The sequence below is a fragment of the Saccopteryx leptura genome, chromosome 3 (genome assembly GCF_036850995.1).
Source record: "Saccopteryx leptura isolate mSacLep1 chromosome 3, mSacLep1_pri_phased_curated, whole genome shotgun sequence".
NCBI lineage: Eukaryota > Metazoa > Chordata > Mammalia > Chiroptera > Emballonuridae > Saccopteryx > Saccopteryx leptura.
Window position 1 is genome coordinate 14,277,555 of NC_089505.1, and position 19,614 is coordinate 14,297,168.

The 19,614-nt window shown below is 46.3% G+C and overlaps 1 protein-coding gene across 2 annotated transcripts in view; it reads left to right on the forward strand.

Moving 5' to 3' along the window:
- Positions 1-19,614, forward strand: part of SYNE1 (spectrin repeat containing nuclear envelope protein 1) — a 446,717-nt gene that overhangs the window by 232,309 nt on the left and 194,794 nt on the right. For both annotated transcript variants that reach the window (XM_066372972.1, XM_066372973.1), the window contains 13 exons: positions 1,683-1,826; positions 2,147-2,302; positions 3,869-4,033; positions 5,763-5,935; positions 7,490-7,643; positions 9,037-9,180; positions 10,072-10,236; positions 14,115-14,432; positions 15,382-15,537; positions 15,698-15,868; positions 16,452-16,778; positions 18,090-18,242; positions 18,520-18,687. In XM_066372972.1, coding sequence (XP_066229069.1) covers positions 1,683-1,826; positions 2,147-2,302; positions 3,869-4,033; positions 5,763-5,935; positions 7,490-7,643; positions 9,037-9,180; positions 10,072-10,236; positions 14,115-14,432; positions 15,382-15,537; positions 15,698-15,868; positions 16,452-16,778; positions 18,090-18,242; positions 18,520-18,687 — 2,394 coding nt within the window. The remainder of the gene's footprint in view (positions 1-1,682; positions 1,827-2,146; positions 2,303-3,868; positions 4,034-5,762; positions 5,936-7,489; positions 7,644-9,036; positions 9,181-10,071; positions 10,237-14,114; positions 14,433-15,381; positions 15,538-15,697; positions 15,869-16,451; positions 16,779-18,089; positions 18,243-18,519; positions 18,688-19,614) is intronic.

Genomic DNA, 19,614 nt, shown 5'->3' on the forward strand with positions numbered 1-19,614 from the left:
GCCTCAGACCAGGCGCGTGTGTGACAGACCAGGCGCGTGTGCCTCAGACCAGGCATGTGTGCCTCAGACCAGGCGCGTGTGTGACAGACCAGGCGCATGTGCCTCAGACCAGGCGTGTGTGCCTTGGGCCAGGCATGTGTGTGACAGACCAGGCGCGTGTGCCTCAGACCAGGCACGTGTGCCTCAGACCAGGCGTGTGTGTGACAGACCAGGCGCGTGTGCCTCAGACCAGGCACGTGTGCCTCAGACCAGGCGTGTGTGTGACAGACCAGGCGCGTGTGTGACAGGCGTGTATGCCTTGGGCCAGGTGTATGTGCCTCGGGCCAAGTGTGTGTGCCTAACGCCAGGCGCGTGTGCGCGTGTGCCTCGGGCCAGGAGCGTGTGCCTCGGGCCAGGCATGTGTGTGACAGACCAGGCACGTGTGCCTCAGACCAGGCGCGTGTGCCTCAGACCAGGCGCGTGTGCCTCAGACCAGGCGTGTGTGTGACAGACCAGGCGCGTGTGCCTCAGACCAGGCGCGTGTGCCTCAGACCAGGCACGTGTGCCTCAGACCAGGCGCGTGTGCGACAGACCAGGCGCGTGTGCGACAGACCAGGCGTGTGTGCCTCAGACCAGGCGCGTGTGACTCAGACCAGGCGCGTGTGCGACAGACCAGGCGCGTGTGCGACAGACTAGGCGCGTGTGCCTCAGACCAGGCGTGTGTGCGACAGACCAGGCGCGTGTGTGACAGACCAGGCGTGTGTGTGACAGACCAGGCACGTGTGCCTCAGACCAGGCGTGTGTGCGACAGACCAGGCGCGTGTGTGACAGACCAGGCATGTGTGTGACAGACCAGGCACGTGTGCCTCAGACCAGGCGCGTGTGACTCAGACCAGGCGCGTGTGTGACAGACCAGGCGCGTGTGTGACAGACCAGGCGTGAGTGTGACAGACCAGGCGCGTGTGCCTCAGACCAGGCGTGTGTGTCTTGGGCCAGGTGTATGTGCCTCGGGCCAAGTGCATGTGCCTAACGCCAAGCGTGTGTGCGCATGTGCCTCGGGCCAGGAGCGTGTGCCTCGGACCAGGAGCATGTGCCTCGGACCAGGCGTGTGTGCTTCAGGCCAGGCGCGTGTGTCTCAGGCCAGGCGTGTGTGTCTCAGGCCAGGCATGTGTGTAACAGACCAGGCGCGTGTGCCTCAGACCAGGCGCGTGTGCCTCAGACCAGGCGTGTGTGTGACAGACCAGGCGCGTGTGCCTCAGACCAGGCGCGTGTGCCTTGGGCCAGGTGTATGTGCCTTGGGCCAAGTGCATGTGCCTAACGCCAGGCGTGTGTGCGCGTGTGCCTCGGACCAGGAGCGTGTGCCTCGGACCAGGCTTGTGTGCTTCAGGCCAGACCAGCCCACTCTGTGATAAAGGACATGGCAACCGGTGGAAACGACACATGTGGGAGAAGTGGGTGTTACGTCTGAGTGGTGGATAATTAGAGAAGATTCAGTTTCTAAAAAGTAGGCAATAAAAAGCTCTTAAAGTCTGTTTAAAAAATAAGCGATACAGGCGCCAAGAGAAAGGGTCCAGTGTTCCAGACACTGGGAACAGGGAAGGAAGGGGCCGGGGACAGTAGGGCCGGATTGCTTGCTCAGTGAAAGACCTGGCACTTGCTATGAGAAGTTGTCTGTGTGCCTGATTTTCTCTGAAACCTCGCAGAACCTGAAGATCCAGATGAAGGACTTCGAGGTCAGCGCCGAGCCTCTGCAGGACTGGCTGAGCAAGACCGAGAGGCTGGTGCAGAGCAGCAGCGGCCGCCTGTATGACCTGCCGGCCAAGCGGAGGGAGCAGCAGAAGCTCCAGGTGACAGGACCCTGGGCCCGCGTGCCCCCGCCTGCGCCCCTATCCGTGTGCCTCCGTGTGCCCAGGTGCCCGCTGCGCACCCCGCTGTCAGATGATCCATGTGCCCTTTCCCTCATTCTGGCAGATCTTGTGTGTTCCGGCTTTTCCTTTGAGGTGGACTTGTTTTTGTCCAGTAGTCTAGACTGTGTGTAGCTTGGAAATAATCAGGCCCTCGGGGCACCTGTACGGCTCACCGGCGTTGACGTCCTTTGGGCCAGAGCTTCATCGTCGGCGATGTGCTTTCCCCAGCCTCTCACTCGTAACTTGCTTGTGCTTTTCAGTCTGTCCTTGAGGAAATAAAGTGCTACGAGCCTCAGCTCCGCAGGCTCAAGGAGAAGGCTCAGCAGCTGTGGGAAGGACAAGCTGCCAGCAGGAGCTTTGTGCACAGAGTGTCGCAGCTGTCCGCTCAGTATCTAGCGCTAAGCAATTTAACCAAGGTAACGCCCGCTAAGTGCTGTGTGTGAGTGTGGGTCCGAGGCACGGACCTGGCGTCTGGGGAGGGGGGGTGTGCAGGAGATCAGCTGGCGAGCCCAGGTCAGGAATGAGGCGTGTAAGTCTGTGCCCAGCCTTGCAGTCCGGTCTGTGATCTGTGCTGTGTCATCTCAGTGCGGTTGTCCAGACAGCGAGAGGGAGGTCTCGAAGACTGAAGAGACTTCCACTCCCTAGGATTGCACAAAATATCCCCCTTTGTACTGAATTGGCATGTTCTCCTGAGCTTTTATTTTGAAAACTCATTGAGTAAACATAAGGCGAAATTCAGTTTGGGGCTTCAGGGAACTCAGATTAAATTACTTTAGAAAAACATAAATTCAAAGCAGCTTAAATTTTCATGGACTAAATAAAATGAGTTTGGGATTGTTGTGTTTTTTTTTTTAATTTGTCTAAATTCTTTGTATCCATTACATAGTAGTCAAGGATGTATTGATTGAGATTTTCTGTTCAATCAACAAAGCAGAGCTCAAAACTAACAATGATATGTTTAACTGATTAAATTACTTTTCTAACGGCTGAGAAACAATGAACTGGGATCCCACTCTAGATCATTTAGAGCGCCCAGCTCTATGACACAGACAGATCTTGAACTTAGTGGGGCAAGCCTACTTTAAGCTTTATGTGGCTGTGACATTTGTTCCCTATATTTGTCTTTTGCATTTCAAATCTTAGAATGTAGGGTTCCTACTGTAATGTCGTCTTTCCTTTAATTTGGCATCCCCTGTTTTAATGTGGACTTTCTTCTGATTTGCTAATTTGGATCCTCAATAAACCATCATTGACACAGTCACACTAGCGTAGACTTCCAGTAAACAGACTATGGTTACACAACTGCTTTTCCTGTGAATAAGTTACTATTTTTGTCCTTACAAAACTTGGCACATAAAATTAGAGTTAATTAAGGACATCTTTCTATTCCTTTGTCTTTATTTAGATACCAAATTTCAATAGATATTTGAATTCTTTAAGAGCAGTAAAACCACATTCATAAATTTCTGTGTTGGAGATGAATTGTGATTAATAAACAAAAATCATATTTATGGTCCCAACTTTTAAAATTTAGTGCTGTTGCAAAATCTCAGATAATTAGTTTTTAGAACTCTTGCCAACAATGTAGACCATGTGGTATGAGTTGAGATCAATGTGATTATGTGAAAGCTAAAAACTGCTTTGCTTGGTCTCCAGGCAAGGCAGTAGGAAGAAATTTTTTTCCGATTCTTAAAAAACAATGTCACAACAGCCATGAAGAAAGATCACAGCTAAGTTGAGAGCCAGTAAATTGTGATTGTGGTCATTTTTTTGTCTGCTTTTTGACCCTGTGATCCTCACATTTCTACTATTTAGAAAGAGTTCCCACATCTCATAAATTAGTGCATCGTACCTCTGCTGTGTAGGAACCTGTGGCCGATGGTGGTTATTTTATCCACACGTTAGCTTCACAGTGGGATCGGCTTCGGGCTGTGAGGTCTCTGTGGAACGGACGGCTGGAAACCCGTGTCTGTCATTTCCAGGAGAAGGTGTCGAGACTGGATAGACTTGTTGCAGAGCACAATCAGTTCTCGCTTGGAGTCAAAGAGCTGCAAGACTGGATGACGGACGCGGTCCACATGCTGGACTCCTACTGCCACCCGGCCTCCGACAAGAGCGTGCTGGACAGCAGGATGCTCAAGCTCGAGGTCTGCATCTCCGCAAAAATATCTCTCTCCAGCGGAATCTGTTTTTCTCAAAATGTCCCAAGTCTCAGCTCCCTGGGGGTGTTCTGTCACACGCTCGGTCCAGGAAGTCTCAGAGCGCTCTGTTTGCCCAGGGCGGGCAAGCCTGAGCTCTCCTGGGTAGTGGGAACAGGTTCACACATAAATGCTTCACGCAATAAAATAAAAACCCAGATGTGGTTATTTGCTTGATAGCTGGTTAAGAGGCCAGTTTCAAATCACATCGCTGACACATTTGTTCTGAGAAAATATTTCGATGAATCATTTTATGGGGCAGGACATTTTTCATCCTGTTTGATTGACTTGCCTACTGTAGATCATTTAGCTAATTCTCCCATTTCAATGTGTTAGTTCTCGTTTCCATTGATGGTAAAACAATAATTCTTTACTCATTTGTCTCTCATTTATATACTGGGTATCTTCTAGGAGATTGTCATCACTCTACCTTTCCTTTTTTTTTTTTTTTTTTTTTTTTTTTAAGCAAGAGAGACAAGAGACAGAGAGACAGAGAGAGGGACAGTTGGGACAGACAGCCAGGAAGAGAGAGAGAGATGAGAAGCATCAATTCTTCGTTGCAGCACCTTAGTTGCTCATTGATTGCTTTTTCATATGTGCTTTTACTGGGGGGCTCCAGCCAAGCCAGTGACCCCTTACTCAAGCCAGAGACCTTGGGCTTCAAGCCAGTGACCTTTGGGCTCAAGTCAGCAATCCTGCACTCAAGCAGGATGAGCCCATGCTCAAGCCAGTGACCTTGGGGTTTCAAACCTTAGTCCTCTGAATCCCAGACCGTCTCTCTCTCCACTGTGCCACCGCCTGGTCAGATGTCACTCTGTCTTATACCAAAGCTTCAAAAATGAATAAAATATAACCTTTGTCCTGAAGGATGTCATTGTCAGATGCTGGAGGCTGAGGCACAGAGGAGAATAGCAGCACCTGGGGTTCTACTTGTGGTTATAGACAGAGTGGAACCGTGCAGGAGGGATGACAGTGAGAGTCAACACCAGTTTCTCAAATAGCCTGACACTTGAGAAGGATGCCATGTGAGGAAAAGCCAGAATAAACGAATGGCATGGTGTCTGAGAGATTGCCAGCAGTCCCTTCTTGCTGTAGCAAAAACCAATGGCCGTGAGCACAGCAGCTGAGTCTGTCACGGTTGGCTGGGTCCAGGTTAGGGACAGAGATGAGCTTCACCTGCGAGGTGATAGCCCCGTTCTGTAACTGTGATTCAAACTTCCTTCTCAAATAGAAAGAGATGAGTGCCTATGAAGAAATTGCAATATATAAATTAACATATTTAAAAATATTACATGTCTTTCTTTGTTGGCCCAGAGGCCTTAAGCTTGAGAAAGTTCTCCATCTTGTGACTTTTGAGAATTCATGAATTCTACTGTAGTCTATTTTTCTCTTCTTAAAAACCAGTATAATAAATAAAACTTCATCGGAAAGAAGGGATTGTTCAGAGAAGAGTTGAGATGGCAAAGCCAGGGCCCCTTGGAGACCAACCAGCGGGTGACAGGTCCTTGGTTACTGAATCACCACCAGGTGACTCTTTCACTTTTCACCTGATAAGCCCGAGAAAGCCAAGGCCCAACACATTTGCATATCATTCTACAACCTTCAGGACTCGGAGATATTTAAAGCCAGGAATGTTAAACACGCAAGTGACAAAGGACTTCCGTATTTGCTTTTCCAGGCTCTGTTATCGGTGAAACAGGAGAAAGAGATCCAGATGAAAATGATAGTGACCAGAGGGGAATCTGTCCTCCAGAACACCTCTCCAGAAGGCATCCCTGCCCTTCAGCAGCAGCTGCAGAGTGTCAAGGACCTGTGGGCTTCCCTTCTGTCTGCAGGGATCCGTTGCAAAAGGTAAGAGATATCAACGCCCACTACTGCAAAGCCATTGCTGGAAGATCATTATGATCATTCCATAGCACACTGTTCTTGTTCCCGGGGGTGTGCTCGCTCTCTCTCTCTCTCTCTCTCTCTCTCTGTCTCTTTCTCCCCTGATTTCTCTCACCCTCCCCTTTCTTTTTTCTTTCTAGAACAAAGAAACTGGCAAGTACAATCTTGCGTTCAGGTTACTTGTTATACTGTGCCTTGTTTAATACAACTACGGGTTTAGCTTGTCGCTTTCACTGCTTAAAAACAAAGGATAGGCCGATGTTTTATCAGGTAAAGATGTATTAGTTAAAGCCAAGTAGTTTCCTTGGGACATGGCCCCAGGAAACGCCAGTCTGGAGTGCGCAGGAGAGATGAGGAAGGGCAGGCAGCTGACTAAGAGCCCTTGGCAGTTGGGATTGAACCCTGCGGGCAAGGCCGGGAGCCAGCGTAGAACACGTGTCTCGGGGTCACCTCCCCCTTCCCGGGAGTCAGGCAGCTGTGGCTGGAGGATTTGTCACTAGACTTCCAGGAATCAAGAGGGCAGTTGCTGAAGGCTGCCCCGAGGGGCAGCAATCCCTGGCCCTTCCTGCCTCCGCTGCCCTGAAGCTGAGAGGACACAGGACCCGGAGCATGCCCTCAGGCCCAGAGGGCACCCAGAGCATGGCCATAAGTGAGGCACCAATGACCAAGGGAGTTAAAAATAAGCCTTCGTCTTGAGAGAAGGAAGTATTCAATTTATCTGTAAGAGAAATAATCAGGTTTTAGCAATTAGATCCTTTCAGGAAATGTTACCCTTTTTTCCACTGTAATTCTCTGATTTTAAACCTCAGGTAAGATAGTTCATGCTTGTTCTTGCTTGGGCCTTCCTAACCCCCTTTTATTAATTCGTTTTTTCCTCTTCGCTGAGCGTCTTGCTCACGTGGATGCAGTTAAGTACTGACTTTCTCCCTGCCCAGTCTTGCTTGGCTCAAGAAACCCTCGATTGATCGGTGTGGGGGGATCTCTCCCCTTTGTGCCCTAGGCCTAGAGCAGTGTTTTCCAACCACCAGACCGTGGACGGGTCTACCAGAAACTTCGTGCCTGTCCATGAAAGAGTTAACCGCCCTAGGGTTATATTCAGATTATAGACCCAATGATCTTAGTCGAATTCTCTTATGCTCAGGGTGACGTCTACCTTAGTGGTCCCCAAAATAAATCTTTTCCATGCACCGGTCCCCAAGGGTAAAAAGGTTGGAAACCACAGCCCCAAAGCTCCTCCCAATGCCTCGTGTGACCTCCCTGCCGACTAGATTTGATACCTGGTCCCACTCTCTGCCTGCTGTCCGGGACTTAACTGTTCCTGGCTTCCTGAGGCTGAGCCTGCCAGGGTCCCTGATTGGATAAGCCCTGGCCATCCGGGTCACCCCAAGCCCACCCCGTCCTGATGTACACGTGCACTTCCTGCGGATGGAGGGACAGGGCGGGCACAATGACAAGACGGACTTCTTGTCTTGACAAGGCTTGTCGGCATAGACTGTTGTCTTTTCAAATACCTTTCAGTCAACTCGAAGGAGCGCTCTCTAAGTGGACAAGTTACCAGGATGACGTCCGACAGTTTTCCGGCTGGATGGACAGTGTGGAAGGCAGCCTGAATGAATCCGAGAGGCAGTACACGGAACTGCGGGAGAAAACCGCCGCTCTGGAGAAAGCCAAGGTGGGAGCCCCTCTCACATTCCGGTTGTTCTCGCACGGGCTCCTCCAGAATAACACAGTCGTGCAAAACTGTGATTGCCTGGGCGATAAGATAGGGCTTTACACAGAAGAAAACTGTTTGGGGCTGGTACCAGAATTTCACATAGCTTCTGAAACTAGGCTTTTGTTTGTGACTATTTTATTACGTGAGTGAAAATTTTCTCTTCCAGGAGAACCTCAGTGACCCGTGTTTTGTGATACAAATCTTTTAAAGTTTGGCAACATAGTATCTTTAACCTACTCATCATTAGGAAGTAAAAATGCTTTCTTTTTTATCATATCCTTTTGTATTTCTACTTTTGTGCATTTTTCATAATCCTTATATTAGTACAGTACTACATGAAAGGTGTTTTTTTTTTTATTATTCAGTGAGAGAAGAGGAATCAGAGAGACAGATTCCCACATGCACCCCGACCACCCATTAGGGGGTGATGCTCTGCCCATCTGGGGCATTGCTTTGTTGTTCAACAACCAAGGTCTTCGTAGAGTCTGAGGCAGAGGCCATGGAGCCATTCTCAGCGCCTGGGGCCAACTTGCTATAATTGAGCCATGGCTACAGAAGGGGAAGATAGAAAGAGAGAAAAGCAAGAGGGGGAGGGGTGGAGAAGCAGATGGGTGCTTCCCCTGACCAGGAATTGAACCCAGAACATCCACATGCCAGGCCAACATTCTATATCACTGAGCCAACCATCCAGGGCCTACATGTAAAAGGTTTTTTTGTATTTTTTTTTAACAGAGACAGAGAGAGAGTCAGAGAGAGGGATAGATAGGGACAGACAGACAGGAACGGAGAGAGATGAGAAGCATCAATCATTAGTTTTTCTTTGTGACACCTTAGTTGTTCATTGATTGCTTTCTCATATGTGCCTTGACCGTGGGACTACAGCAGACCAAGTAACCCCTTGCTCGAGCCAGCAACCTTGGGTCCAAGCTGGTGGGCTTTGCTTAAACCAGATGAGCCCACGCTCAAGTTGGTGACCTCAGGGTCTCGAACCTGGGTCCTCAGCATCCCAGTCCGACACTTTATCTACTGTGCCACCGCCTGGTCAGACTGTAAAAGTTTTAAAATAAGTAGACAGATGCATAGATACATATTGGGGATATATTCCTAAATCTTTTTTATTGATAGTAGTATTCCAACAATAAACTACACACAGACACTCATGTATGACTATAAGTGGATCTATCTATCTACCTACCTACCTCTCTCTCTATCCAGCTATTTATCTATCGATAAATAGATAACCTCAGATCACTTGTCAACTATATAGTTAGAATATCTTAATAATGACCTGTATTATTGATAGGATGGTACATGTGGTAACTCTTTTATTATTTTTTTAAATGTTCTCTAGTTATTAAATGAAGAAGTGCTGAGTCACAGCAGCCTGCTGGAAACCATTGAGATCAAAGGGGCTGGCATGACGGAGCACTACGTCACCCAGGTGGAATTCCAGGAGCTGCAGGAACGATACAGGGCTGTCCAGGAGAGGGCCAAGGTACGGACGCCGTGTCCCGCGTGGACTCACTTACCGAGGTGCGACTGTGTGGGTCTGTGCTGGCCCAAAGACCCATTTATTTTTGAACATGGCAGATCTGTGAAAGCAGAGAGGAGAAAACAATATAGCCAATAGCAACATAAATGTTAACACTTTACATAAACCACTGGCAAAACCAAAGTCTTTCAGTGATGTTAGTACATGGAAGTTACCGAGAGAAAATGTTTCTCAGCTAAAGGTACCTAGCAGTTCACCACTTTAGGAAAGATTTCAGATAGCGTTACAATAAAGATGTATACATGCCTTAGTGTGGCTGGTCCGGAGAGTTTTCTAAAAGAAAGAAATCTGCATCCATATCATCAACTCCCCATTCAGGCCTCACAAATAGAATGACAGTAACTTTTCCAAGCACATCCTAATTTATTAGACAAAATCCATGGGAAAATATATCCACTGTGAGTCCCGAGCCTTAATTAAGGTATAATATACTGCTCATAAAAATGAGGGGATATTTTATTGCTTCACATTCATTTTGAAATATCCCCTAGTTTTTGTGAGCGGTATGTAAGAATTTCAGTTTTCTTCATAAGCAAAAATGTATTTTTATAACAAGTGAAGTTCTCTTTTTTTTTTTTGGCATGTTGATGATGTACTTCATAAGAGATCAGGAAGTTAATTCAACAAAATGATCTTTAAAGCTTTTTTAACCCTGAGATTTTTTTTTAAATACTTTTACACAAATCTTGAACCGTTATTCTTCTAGTAAACTACTATAGCCCAGTGATTTAATAATCGTGCTTCTCTAAAATTCCAACCGAGAGTTCTGCTGTTTCATTGAAACTGCATGTAGCATTGTATTCCCATCTTCTTTACCTTACATGCGAACAACAGGAAGCAGTAACGAAGTCTGAGAAACTGGTTCGCCTGCACCAGGAGTACCAGAGAGACCTCAAGGCATTTGAGGTGTGGCTGGAACAGGAACAGGAAAAGCTCCAGCGACACTCAGTTCTGGAGGGCGACACTCAGACTCATGAAACATCACTGCGCGACCTCCAGGTAAAGTTTGTTCTATCTTAATGCGAAGGACTTTTCAATCTGAGTTATGGACTTATTCTTTTAAGCGATGAGATGTTAACATGAAACCCTCATAAAGTCTGATCTAGGAACTGCAGTAGTATATATTAGTTGAGATCATTTAGTAGGTAATTTAAACCCAGCAAGGCTGGGGCTTGAGAAATCTATCCACCTATGACAGTGGCCACTGACACTAATGCCTAGTGGTCTAATTTATGGTGGTAACTGGCCCACCTGTCCATTACTCCTTAAGTTATTTAATTAGATATGAGACACAGCAGCCAGAGTCAATAGAATGTAGTACCTCTTAAAGTCAAACTGGGCCTGGCTGGTTGGCTCAGTGGTAGAGCGTCGGCCTGGTGTGCAAGGGTCCCGGGTTCGATTCCCGGCCAGGGCACACAGGAGAAGCGCCCATTTGCTTCTCCACCCCTCCGCCGCGCTTTCCTCTCTGTCTCTCTCTTCCCCTCCCGCAGCCGAGGCTCCATTGGAGCAAAGATGGCCTGGGCGCTGGGGATGGCTCCTTGGCCTCTGCCCCAGGCGCTAGAGTGGCTCTGGTCGCGACAGAGCGACGCCCCGGAGGGGAAGAGCATCGCCCCCTGGTGGGCAGAGCGTTGCCCCCCTGGTGGGCGTGCTGGGTGGATCCCGGTCGGGCGCATGCGGGAGTCTGTCTGACTGTCTCCCCCCGTTTCTAGCTTCAGAAAAATACAAAAAAAAAAAAAAAAGTCAAACTGGTGGCACCATCACTAAGGACACAGGTCCAAGGCCAGAGTCCTAGAAGAAGGCCTTAGGGGAGCTTGAAAAGTGTGGTTGCCAAGGCAACAGGCAGCAACTCAGGGGGAGATGGCAGACCCACTTGGAAAGGGGTCCTAACCACTTTACTTATTTACTCACTCAGCACTTATGGAATACCTAATACAGTATAGATACTTGGCTAGCTACTGCAGGTAAAGATTATTAAACTATTACTGCTGCCTTCAAAGAACAGTAATCTAGTGAGAAATGCTGACTCATTGGTAGATCATTACAAACAATGTGATAAGGACAATAATAAACTAATGCAAGGGACCCTATGGGAGCATCAGAGAGGCCTTTAATCTTACCTAGAGAGATAGGTAGGGGTTGGGAGATGTCTCAAGAAGGAGTCACCAAGGCCAATGAGACAATTCCATGTCCCATCAGCTGGGTTGAAACTTGCTGGCATACTTTCAGCCATCCTCAGAATTGGTTCAGGCTTAGGCAGGATGTACCGACAGCTTACACACGTGGAAAAGGCCAGGACTGAGATGGGTCTCACTGGCATATCAGATTCCTGGCTACGTCAGTATGTTTCAGGGAGTGTGTAGGAGCACTCGCTGAAGTTAGGAAGTTTGGAATCTATCTTGGTGGGACCTGACATTGAGTGACCTCAGGTAAGAGAGAACTTCTTGGACTCAGTTTTCTCCACTGGGTTGTTTGTGGGAAAGGATTACATGAGACGAGGGTGGGGGTGGGTAGGGATCCGATTTAAATGATGCTTCGTTCATGAAATAAATATATAGTAGAAGTGGGAAGGGTCATCATTTCATGAATTTATTGAACGATCTCATCCATTCTGTTTTAAAGCAGCAGGAAACTCTGGTCTGCCAGGTTCTGCTGTCGTGATTTGTTTTAGTAGAGTCGACTTGGTTTTTGCTAAATAGCCCGTCTCAGCACTTCTGTCTGGACACCCTGGGCAAGCAGCTGCTCAGCTCTCTAGGCTTCTGTGTGGGAACGGGGCCAGGGAGCTCCTCGTCACCAGCAGATGTTTCTCTTGTTCAGGTCGGAAGAAAATGTTTCTTTTTGGTCAATAGTAAGGTGGCCCAAACCTAACTCCATGCGTTAATTCTTACACTGTCTCATTTCAAGTCATCACAGATGTTAAAAAGGAGATAAGAAAAGATAGAGAATTGGGGTGACGGTCTCCGGGATCTTGATGTCCCACAACACACCCAGTGGCATGGGGACCAGCCGGCAGTGCAGACCTCACTCACAAATTGTTTTGTGTCAGCTGAAGGCTGTTAGGATATATAGACTTTTAAACTATTTGAACTGTATTTTTTTTTTCCTTTCCAGAATAAAAACTTAAAATATGGGACATATACCACAGTGATGATTTGTATGATAATAGTAGTCATAAACAGTAGGAAGGGGGCTGTACTGGGAAGATTAATCACTGAGGGCAAGGATCAGAAAACAGCAGTCCTGAGCCACAATGCCTGTGTTTAGAATAAAGTTTTATTGGCACTCAGCCACGCCCATTCATTACGGAGCATCATTGCACCTTAGAGTCAGCGGCTGCAGCAGAGACGGGAGGCCCACAAAGCCCAGAACATATACTGTCCAGCCCTGTACGGGAGCAGTCGGCCGACTCTGCAATTAAAGGAGCTTAAAAGCACAAAATTACCTTTTAAAAAGTTTTAAGAACTTTGGAATAAAATTTCTGTTGGTAGCTGTTTTGTTTGATGTTTTACCATCTGTATTGCTCCCTTCCACTTACATACTCATACCAATCTTGAGGTGAAGTTGTAGCTGAAGAAAAATGTATCCATTAGTTTGTACCACATGAAATTGCTATTTTGTAGGTAAAAATAATCCCGTATCAGCAATTTCAAATGGTTTGAACTAATACTAAATATTTTTGTAATACCGTATTTTGACTAAAGATGTTAGGACCTTTAACACATTGGCGGGTTCCATCTTGGATCTTTTCAAGTTTAGTCGTTCAGATCAATTATCTGCGTCAGTTATTTTAACAAAAGAAATGCAAGTATATAATACTTTTGCCAATATCTTTAAAGATAGGAGTTTTCTTTCTCTAAGTTATACCTTATACTCTCCAAGACTTGGTTCATACTGAGCTGGTCAGGTAAACCTCTGGGGCAGGGGTCGGGAACCTATGGCTTATGAACCAGATGTGGCTCTTTTGATGGCTGCATCTGGCTCGCAGACAAATCTTTAATAAAAAAAAATAATGTTAAAAATATAAAACATTCTCATGTATTACAATCCATTCATTTCCTACCGCTCATGTTCATGGTTGCGGGTGGCTGGAGCCAATCACAGCTGTCCTCCGGGACAACACCAAATTTTTATTGGATAATGTGTAATGTACACGGGTCATTGTATGGCTCTCATGGAATTACATTTTAAAATATGTGGCGTTCATGGCTCTCTCAGCCAAAAAGTTTCCTGACTCCTGCTCTGGGGCATATGCTTTGGTGGAAGAAGAGTATTTGCAGCTGGGAGCACTGGGTTGGCAGGTAGGAAAGAGAATTCAGCCTCCCAGGTTTCTATGCCCTATTCCCTCTCTGCCAACTTTCCTTGGCCCACACAGTCTCTGGAGCGTGGCTTTGGTAAAGTGCCCTTCTTCAGATAAAAAGGGTCCATTGTTCCTGTCTCAACCACAAATGTAGCCCTGATTTCATTCGATGCCAAAGCAAGAAGCTTTAGGCTCTTTAAACAGGTTATTAGCCATACAAGGTCTGTGTTATTTTTTTAAACTTTTGCTCTATAATCCCAGATACTTTTGCCTAAAGACTGAAAAGTCAGATTTCAGAAACTGTTTCTAAGACGACTGAGACACATACTACTGTGTGTGTGTATTGTGTGTGTGTGTGGGGGGGGGGAGGTGATCCTTTTCATAGGAAATACTTGCAAACCTTTCTCTTGACTTGGGAAATAGTATTCAGTGTTCAGTACATGTTGTTTTATACAAGACAGAATAAAATCATTGTTCTCTAAAGTGAAAAGTTCAGGATGGCCCAGCTGACTTAGGTGAGACATGATGACCTGCAGGAGGTAGACCATGAGTGAGCTGTGACAGCCACCCCTGTCCCCCGCAGGAGCTGCAGGTCCGCTGCGCAGAGGGGCAGGCGCTCTTGAACTCAGTGCTGCACACCAGAGAGGAGGTGATACCATCGGGCATCCCCCAGACGGAGGATCGGGCCTTGGAGTCCCTCCGGCAGGACTGGCAGGCTTACCAGCAGAGACTGTCCGAGACCCGGACTCATTTCAATAATGTAGTCAACAAGTTGAGGCTGATGGAACGGAAGTTCCAGCAAGTGGACGAATGGCTGAAAACACTGGAGGAGAAAGTGAGTCTCAGGACTGGCCGCCAGTCTCCCCGGACGGCCAAGGAGACCCAGTTACAACAGATGAAGGTAAATCGGTGTATATTCCTGATCTTGGTCAAAGTAGCAGTTACCTTGCATAGTTTATTTAATTAACATAGTGAATATTGTTTTTTTGTCCAAAGTTTAGATTTTACAATATCTTCTTCTGCTTGAAAAGAAAGTTAACATAAATTACAATGGAGCATTCTAACGGCAATGATGAGTCGAGTCCTAAATTGGACTTTAATAAAATATAATTTAATGAAATATTTTCTATTTTCTTTCTATACCTTATTACCTTGCTTTGTAAAGACACATACATGCTAGTATTGCAGTCATTTAAGCTGATGCTTGTGATTTGAAATTGCTCCAATATACTACATTGAAATAATACTCAGCATTTAGTTTTATTCTGATTTTTAGCACATTTAGTGTACATGATCAAAATAATGCCAGGCTTTTAGAATTATCTTCATTATTCATCTAGTTTAAAAGCTATTGAAGTACAACAGAAAATATAAGAATCCATGCCACGCCACTTTAAACATTTTGAACGGAGGTGTAATAGCGACAGAGAAGTGCTCAAACACAAAGAACACAGCTTTTATCGTATCATTGTATTTTTCATGAAAGTTCAATGCGATACCTTTTCAAAATTATATCTCAGAATAAAGAAGTGTTTTCTAAACATACACTGGAATCATCCCGTTAAAAAGATGTACCGTATTTTTCGCTCCATAAGACGCATCTGACCATAAGACACACTTAGGGTTTTAAGGAGGAAAATAAGAAAAAAAATATTCTGAACCAAATGGCGTGCTAAAATATTTACTAAAATACCAAATTTTTCACTCCGTTAAGACACACAGGCATTTCCCCCTCCACTTTTGGAGGGAAAAAAAAGTGCGTCTTATGGAGCGAAAAATACAGTATATATTTGTCTTACTCAACAATGCCGACAATTAACCCTTCGCTGGCGATGCTGTTGTCCCTTCAGAAGTGGCATGAGGACATCTCGGCGTACAGAGACGAAGTGGAAGAGGTGGGAGCCAGAGCACAGCAGATCCTGGACGAGCGCCGCGTGAGCAGCCGGCTGGGCTGCCAGGCCACCCAGCTGACCTCCAGATACCAGGCCCTTCTGCTCCACGTGCTGGTGAGACGGCCACCAGCTGCTCGCTGCAGACCAGCACCCTCCCCATGCCAAACGTCCTTTCTTTCCTTCTCTTCCTCCCAGGGAAGATGCATATCTTTATCATGAAAGGCGCTCGCCCAGGTCTTTCATTCACTGATCAACTGTGTTTATTTTTTCAAAGGAACAAATAAAACTCCTGGAGGAAGAGATCCAGAGTTTGGAAGATGCTGAATTGTCCCTAAGTTCCTATTCTGACTGGTATAACGCTACTCATAAAAACTTCAAGAACGTGGCTGCTAAAATTGAGAAAGTAGACAAGGCGATGATGGAGAAGAAAATGAAGACGTTGGAGGTAGGCATGGCAACACCAGACTTGTCCCCCAGCCTTCCTTCTCCCGCTGGACTGCTCCATTCTCCCGCGTAGCTACTGGGGGGCACGTGCTCATCCCTGCCCGCTGGGATGGGTGGCCCTCGGCTCATTGTTGCACTCTAAAGACTTAAGTTCTTACCTCTTCAAGGCCAAAAGCAGACTGTTTGCTGATGTGTTATCATCTGAATGACTGAGATAGGACCACTCACAAAATCCTTAACTAAATTCCAGTTTAACCCCACCCACCCACGAAATAAGGCAAAAAAATTATTTCAAATTCTTGGCACGTGCATGAACAGTTTTAACCCAGACCTGTAAGAGCATTGCTGAGGATAAGAGAAACACCAAGTTCTTTCTTAAGTCACTGATTTGGAAATGATCCATTGGTTGGGACATTTTAAAAGCTATATTGATGTAAATAAAAGAAGATTCCTGATTCTTGGCAGGTCAAAACTGGCTAGAAACTGCAAAACCATATTCTAAAGGGGCAACAGTGGCCTCAAGACTAGGGTAAGTCTTTTCTTTAAAAGGAAAAGAAATAAGGTGAACTCACTCTGTTCCTCAGGGCTTGCTAAAAGACATGGAGAAAGGCCACAGTTTGCTGAAATCGGCCCGAGAGAAAGGAGAGAGGGCCGTGGCATACTTGGAGGACAGCGAGGCGGACGCTTTAAGAAACGAGACCCACGGTCACGTGGAGCAGTTGAAGGAGCTGACCAGCACTGTTCGGAAAGAGCACATGACCCTGGAGAAAGGCTTTCATTTGGCAAAGGAATTCTTAGACAAATATAAGGCACTGACTCAGTGGATAACCGAATACCAAGAAGTCCTACATGTTCCTGAGGAACCCAAAATGGAATTATATGAGAAAAAAGCTCAATTATCTAAATACAAGGTAGTATTTTTATAGTATATTATTCTTCAAAGAATAAATGGTGGTGTGACAATAGCTAGTTATACATAATATAAATGGTGTCACCTGTTCAGATTTTTCAAAAAATTATGCAAGTTTATATGTGGAACACATTGTGTTCTAACTTTGATCTGAATGATTAAACAACAATTTTTGAGAATTGGATGATGACTTAGCGCAAAACTTTCCCTGTTGGAAGCTTTTCCTTCCTCCAGCCAATATGTCCATTCCTATCCCTGGTTTTTCTACACAATCTGCTGGTGCATCATTCAACCGCTGGCTTCTTGACATAAAGTTTAAAATAGCTCGGTGAGCCGTGCAACAGCGTTGCAGCTAGAATTTCTCCCTGACTTTACATGCACCTAAGCCTGCAGTTAACTTCGTGAACTCAAAACAAAAAGATAGTGCCTTGTTTTGTTGCTGGAAATAGAAAACTATAATTTAGCCCAGGGGTAGTCAACCTTTTTATACCTACTGCCCACTTTTGTATCTCTGTTAGTAGTAAAATTTTCTAACCTCCCACCGGTTCCACAGTAAAGATGATTTATAAAGTAGGGAAGTGACTTTACTTTATAAAATTTATAAAGCAGAGTTACAGCAAGTTAAAGCATATAATAATAATTACTTACCAAGTACTTTATGTCGGATTTTCGCTGTTTGGCAGAATAAATCTTTATAAAACAACTTACTATAGTTAAATCTGTCTTTTTATTTATATTTTGGTTGCTCTGCTACCACCCACCATGAGAGCTAGTACGCCCCCTAGTGGGCAGTAGGGACCAGGTTGACTACCACTGATTTAGCCAAATGCAATTCTTCTCCATGCTTTGCTCTCCTCACTATTTGATGTGTTATTCCCTATTTAAAAACTGTAGTGGACTGCCCCTCTCTCTTCCCCTCTTGCAGCCATGGCTCAAATGAGCAAGATGGCCTCGGACACTGAGGATGGCTCCATGGCTTCGCCTCAGGCATTAAAATAGTTCAGTTGCCAAGCAACAGAACAATTGACCCAGATGGGCAGAACATCAGCCCCAGATGGGGTTTGCGGGGTGCATCCGGGTTGGGTAACATGCAGGAGTCTGTCTCTCTGCTTCCCTGCCTCTCACTGGTAAAAAACTGTAGTGGCCATAACAAAAACCACTTCCTTTACTGTTTTACATTTATAGACTTACACAGGATGCATCAGATCTTGATTTGAGGAGGTCACCTCATATGTGACATAGGCATGTGGGTATATTCACCTTGATCACTCAGATGGTCTGGCTCTCTCATTTTTTTCCCTTGTAATTCCAGTCCCTTCAACAAACGGTGCTTTCCCATGAGCCATCAGTGAGATCAGTGAGAGAGAAAGGTGAAGCTCTTCTGGAACTGGTGCAGGATGTCACTTTAAAGGACAAAATAGACCAGCTGCAGAGTGATTATCAGGACCTCTGCAACGCAGGGAAGGTACGGAGATCTCAGAAATTCAACACAAAAGGAGTTTGTTTGCCAGAAGGGGTGTCCTGACTCCTTTTTCTCTGTCAGAAAAATTTAAGGGTTGGGATGGGTCAGTATTTTTCCTTTTATTCAGATGGCGTAATGACTTTTTTCCTGATTCTCGTAACTGTGTGATATATGTAACCCTACCTACCCGATGAGTTGTGTTGGGTTTTTCAAACTAATAAAAGTTTTGAGTACTGTTTTTGGCTTGAAAGCCACCTCTAATGGGCACCTGGCTTTACAGGAGCATGTTCAGAGCCTCGAGGTGAAAGTCCGAGACCACGAAGATTACAACAGTGAGCTCCAGGAGGTTGAAAAGTGGCTGCTGCAGATGTCAGGCCGGCTGGTGGCGCCTGACCTCATGGAGACGAGCAGCCTAGAGGCCATCACCCAGCAGCTGGCCCACCACAAGGTGCGTCCGGGCTCTGAGGAGCGGAAGAGTCCAGGACGGCTTTCCCAGCCGTGCCCGTGCGTGTGTGTGTGTGTGTGTGTGTGTGTGTATGTGTTTGTGTGTGTGTGTGTGTGTCTTTCACTGGATTACCATGATTGTAGTTAAAGAATCAGGTCTGGGCCCTGGCCGGTTGGCTCAGCGGTAGAGCATCGGCCTGGCGTGCGGGGGACCCAGGTTCGATTCCCAGCCAGGGCACATAGGAGAAGCGCCCATTTGCTTCTCCACTCCCACCCCCTCCTTCCTCTCTGTCTCTCTCTTCCCCTCCTGCAGCCAAGGCTCCATTGGAGCAAAGATGGCCCGTGCGCTGGGGATGGCTCCTTGGCCTCTGCCCCAGGCGCTAGAGTGGCTCTGGTCGCGGCAGAGCGACGCCCCCTGGTAGGCAGAGCGTCGCCCCTGGTGGGCGTGCCGGGTGGATCCCGGTCGGGCGCATGCGGGAGTCTGTCTGACTGTCTCTCCCGTTTCCAGCTTCAGAAAAATACAAAAAAAAAAAAAAAAAAAGAATCAGGTCTGAGTCCCAAGAACATCTGATAATTGAGAACAGTTGAATCAATATTTAAGTGAATCCATAATAGTTGAATCCTGGCATTCATTGCTTAATACATCATAGCATTTTTCCCAGCTAATAGTTTCTTATTACAGAATTTAATCTTTATGAAGGAATTTTTCATAGAGATTATCTTTAATTTAGAAAAGTACAGTCGAAGAGAAGATACAAAAATAGTAATCAGAAAGTCTGGATTCTGGCTAGACTTCCCCCTTCTTAGTTGGGAGAACTTAGCCTCTCTGATATTTTCTCTTCTCCTTTTCCTCCTCTGTAAAGGGTGACAATGACACCAGCCCCATCACATAGCCGTTGTGGGCATCACAAGAGATAATGACTGTGAAACC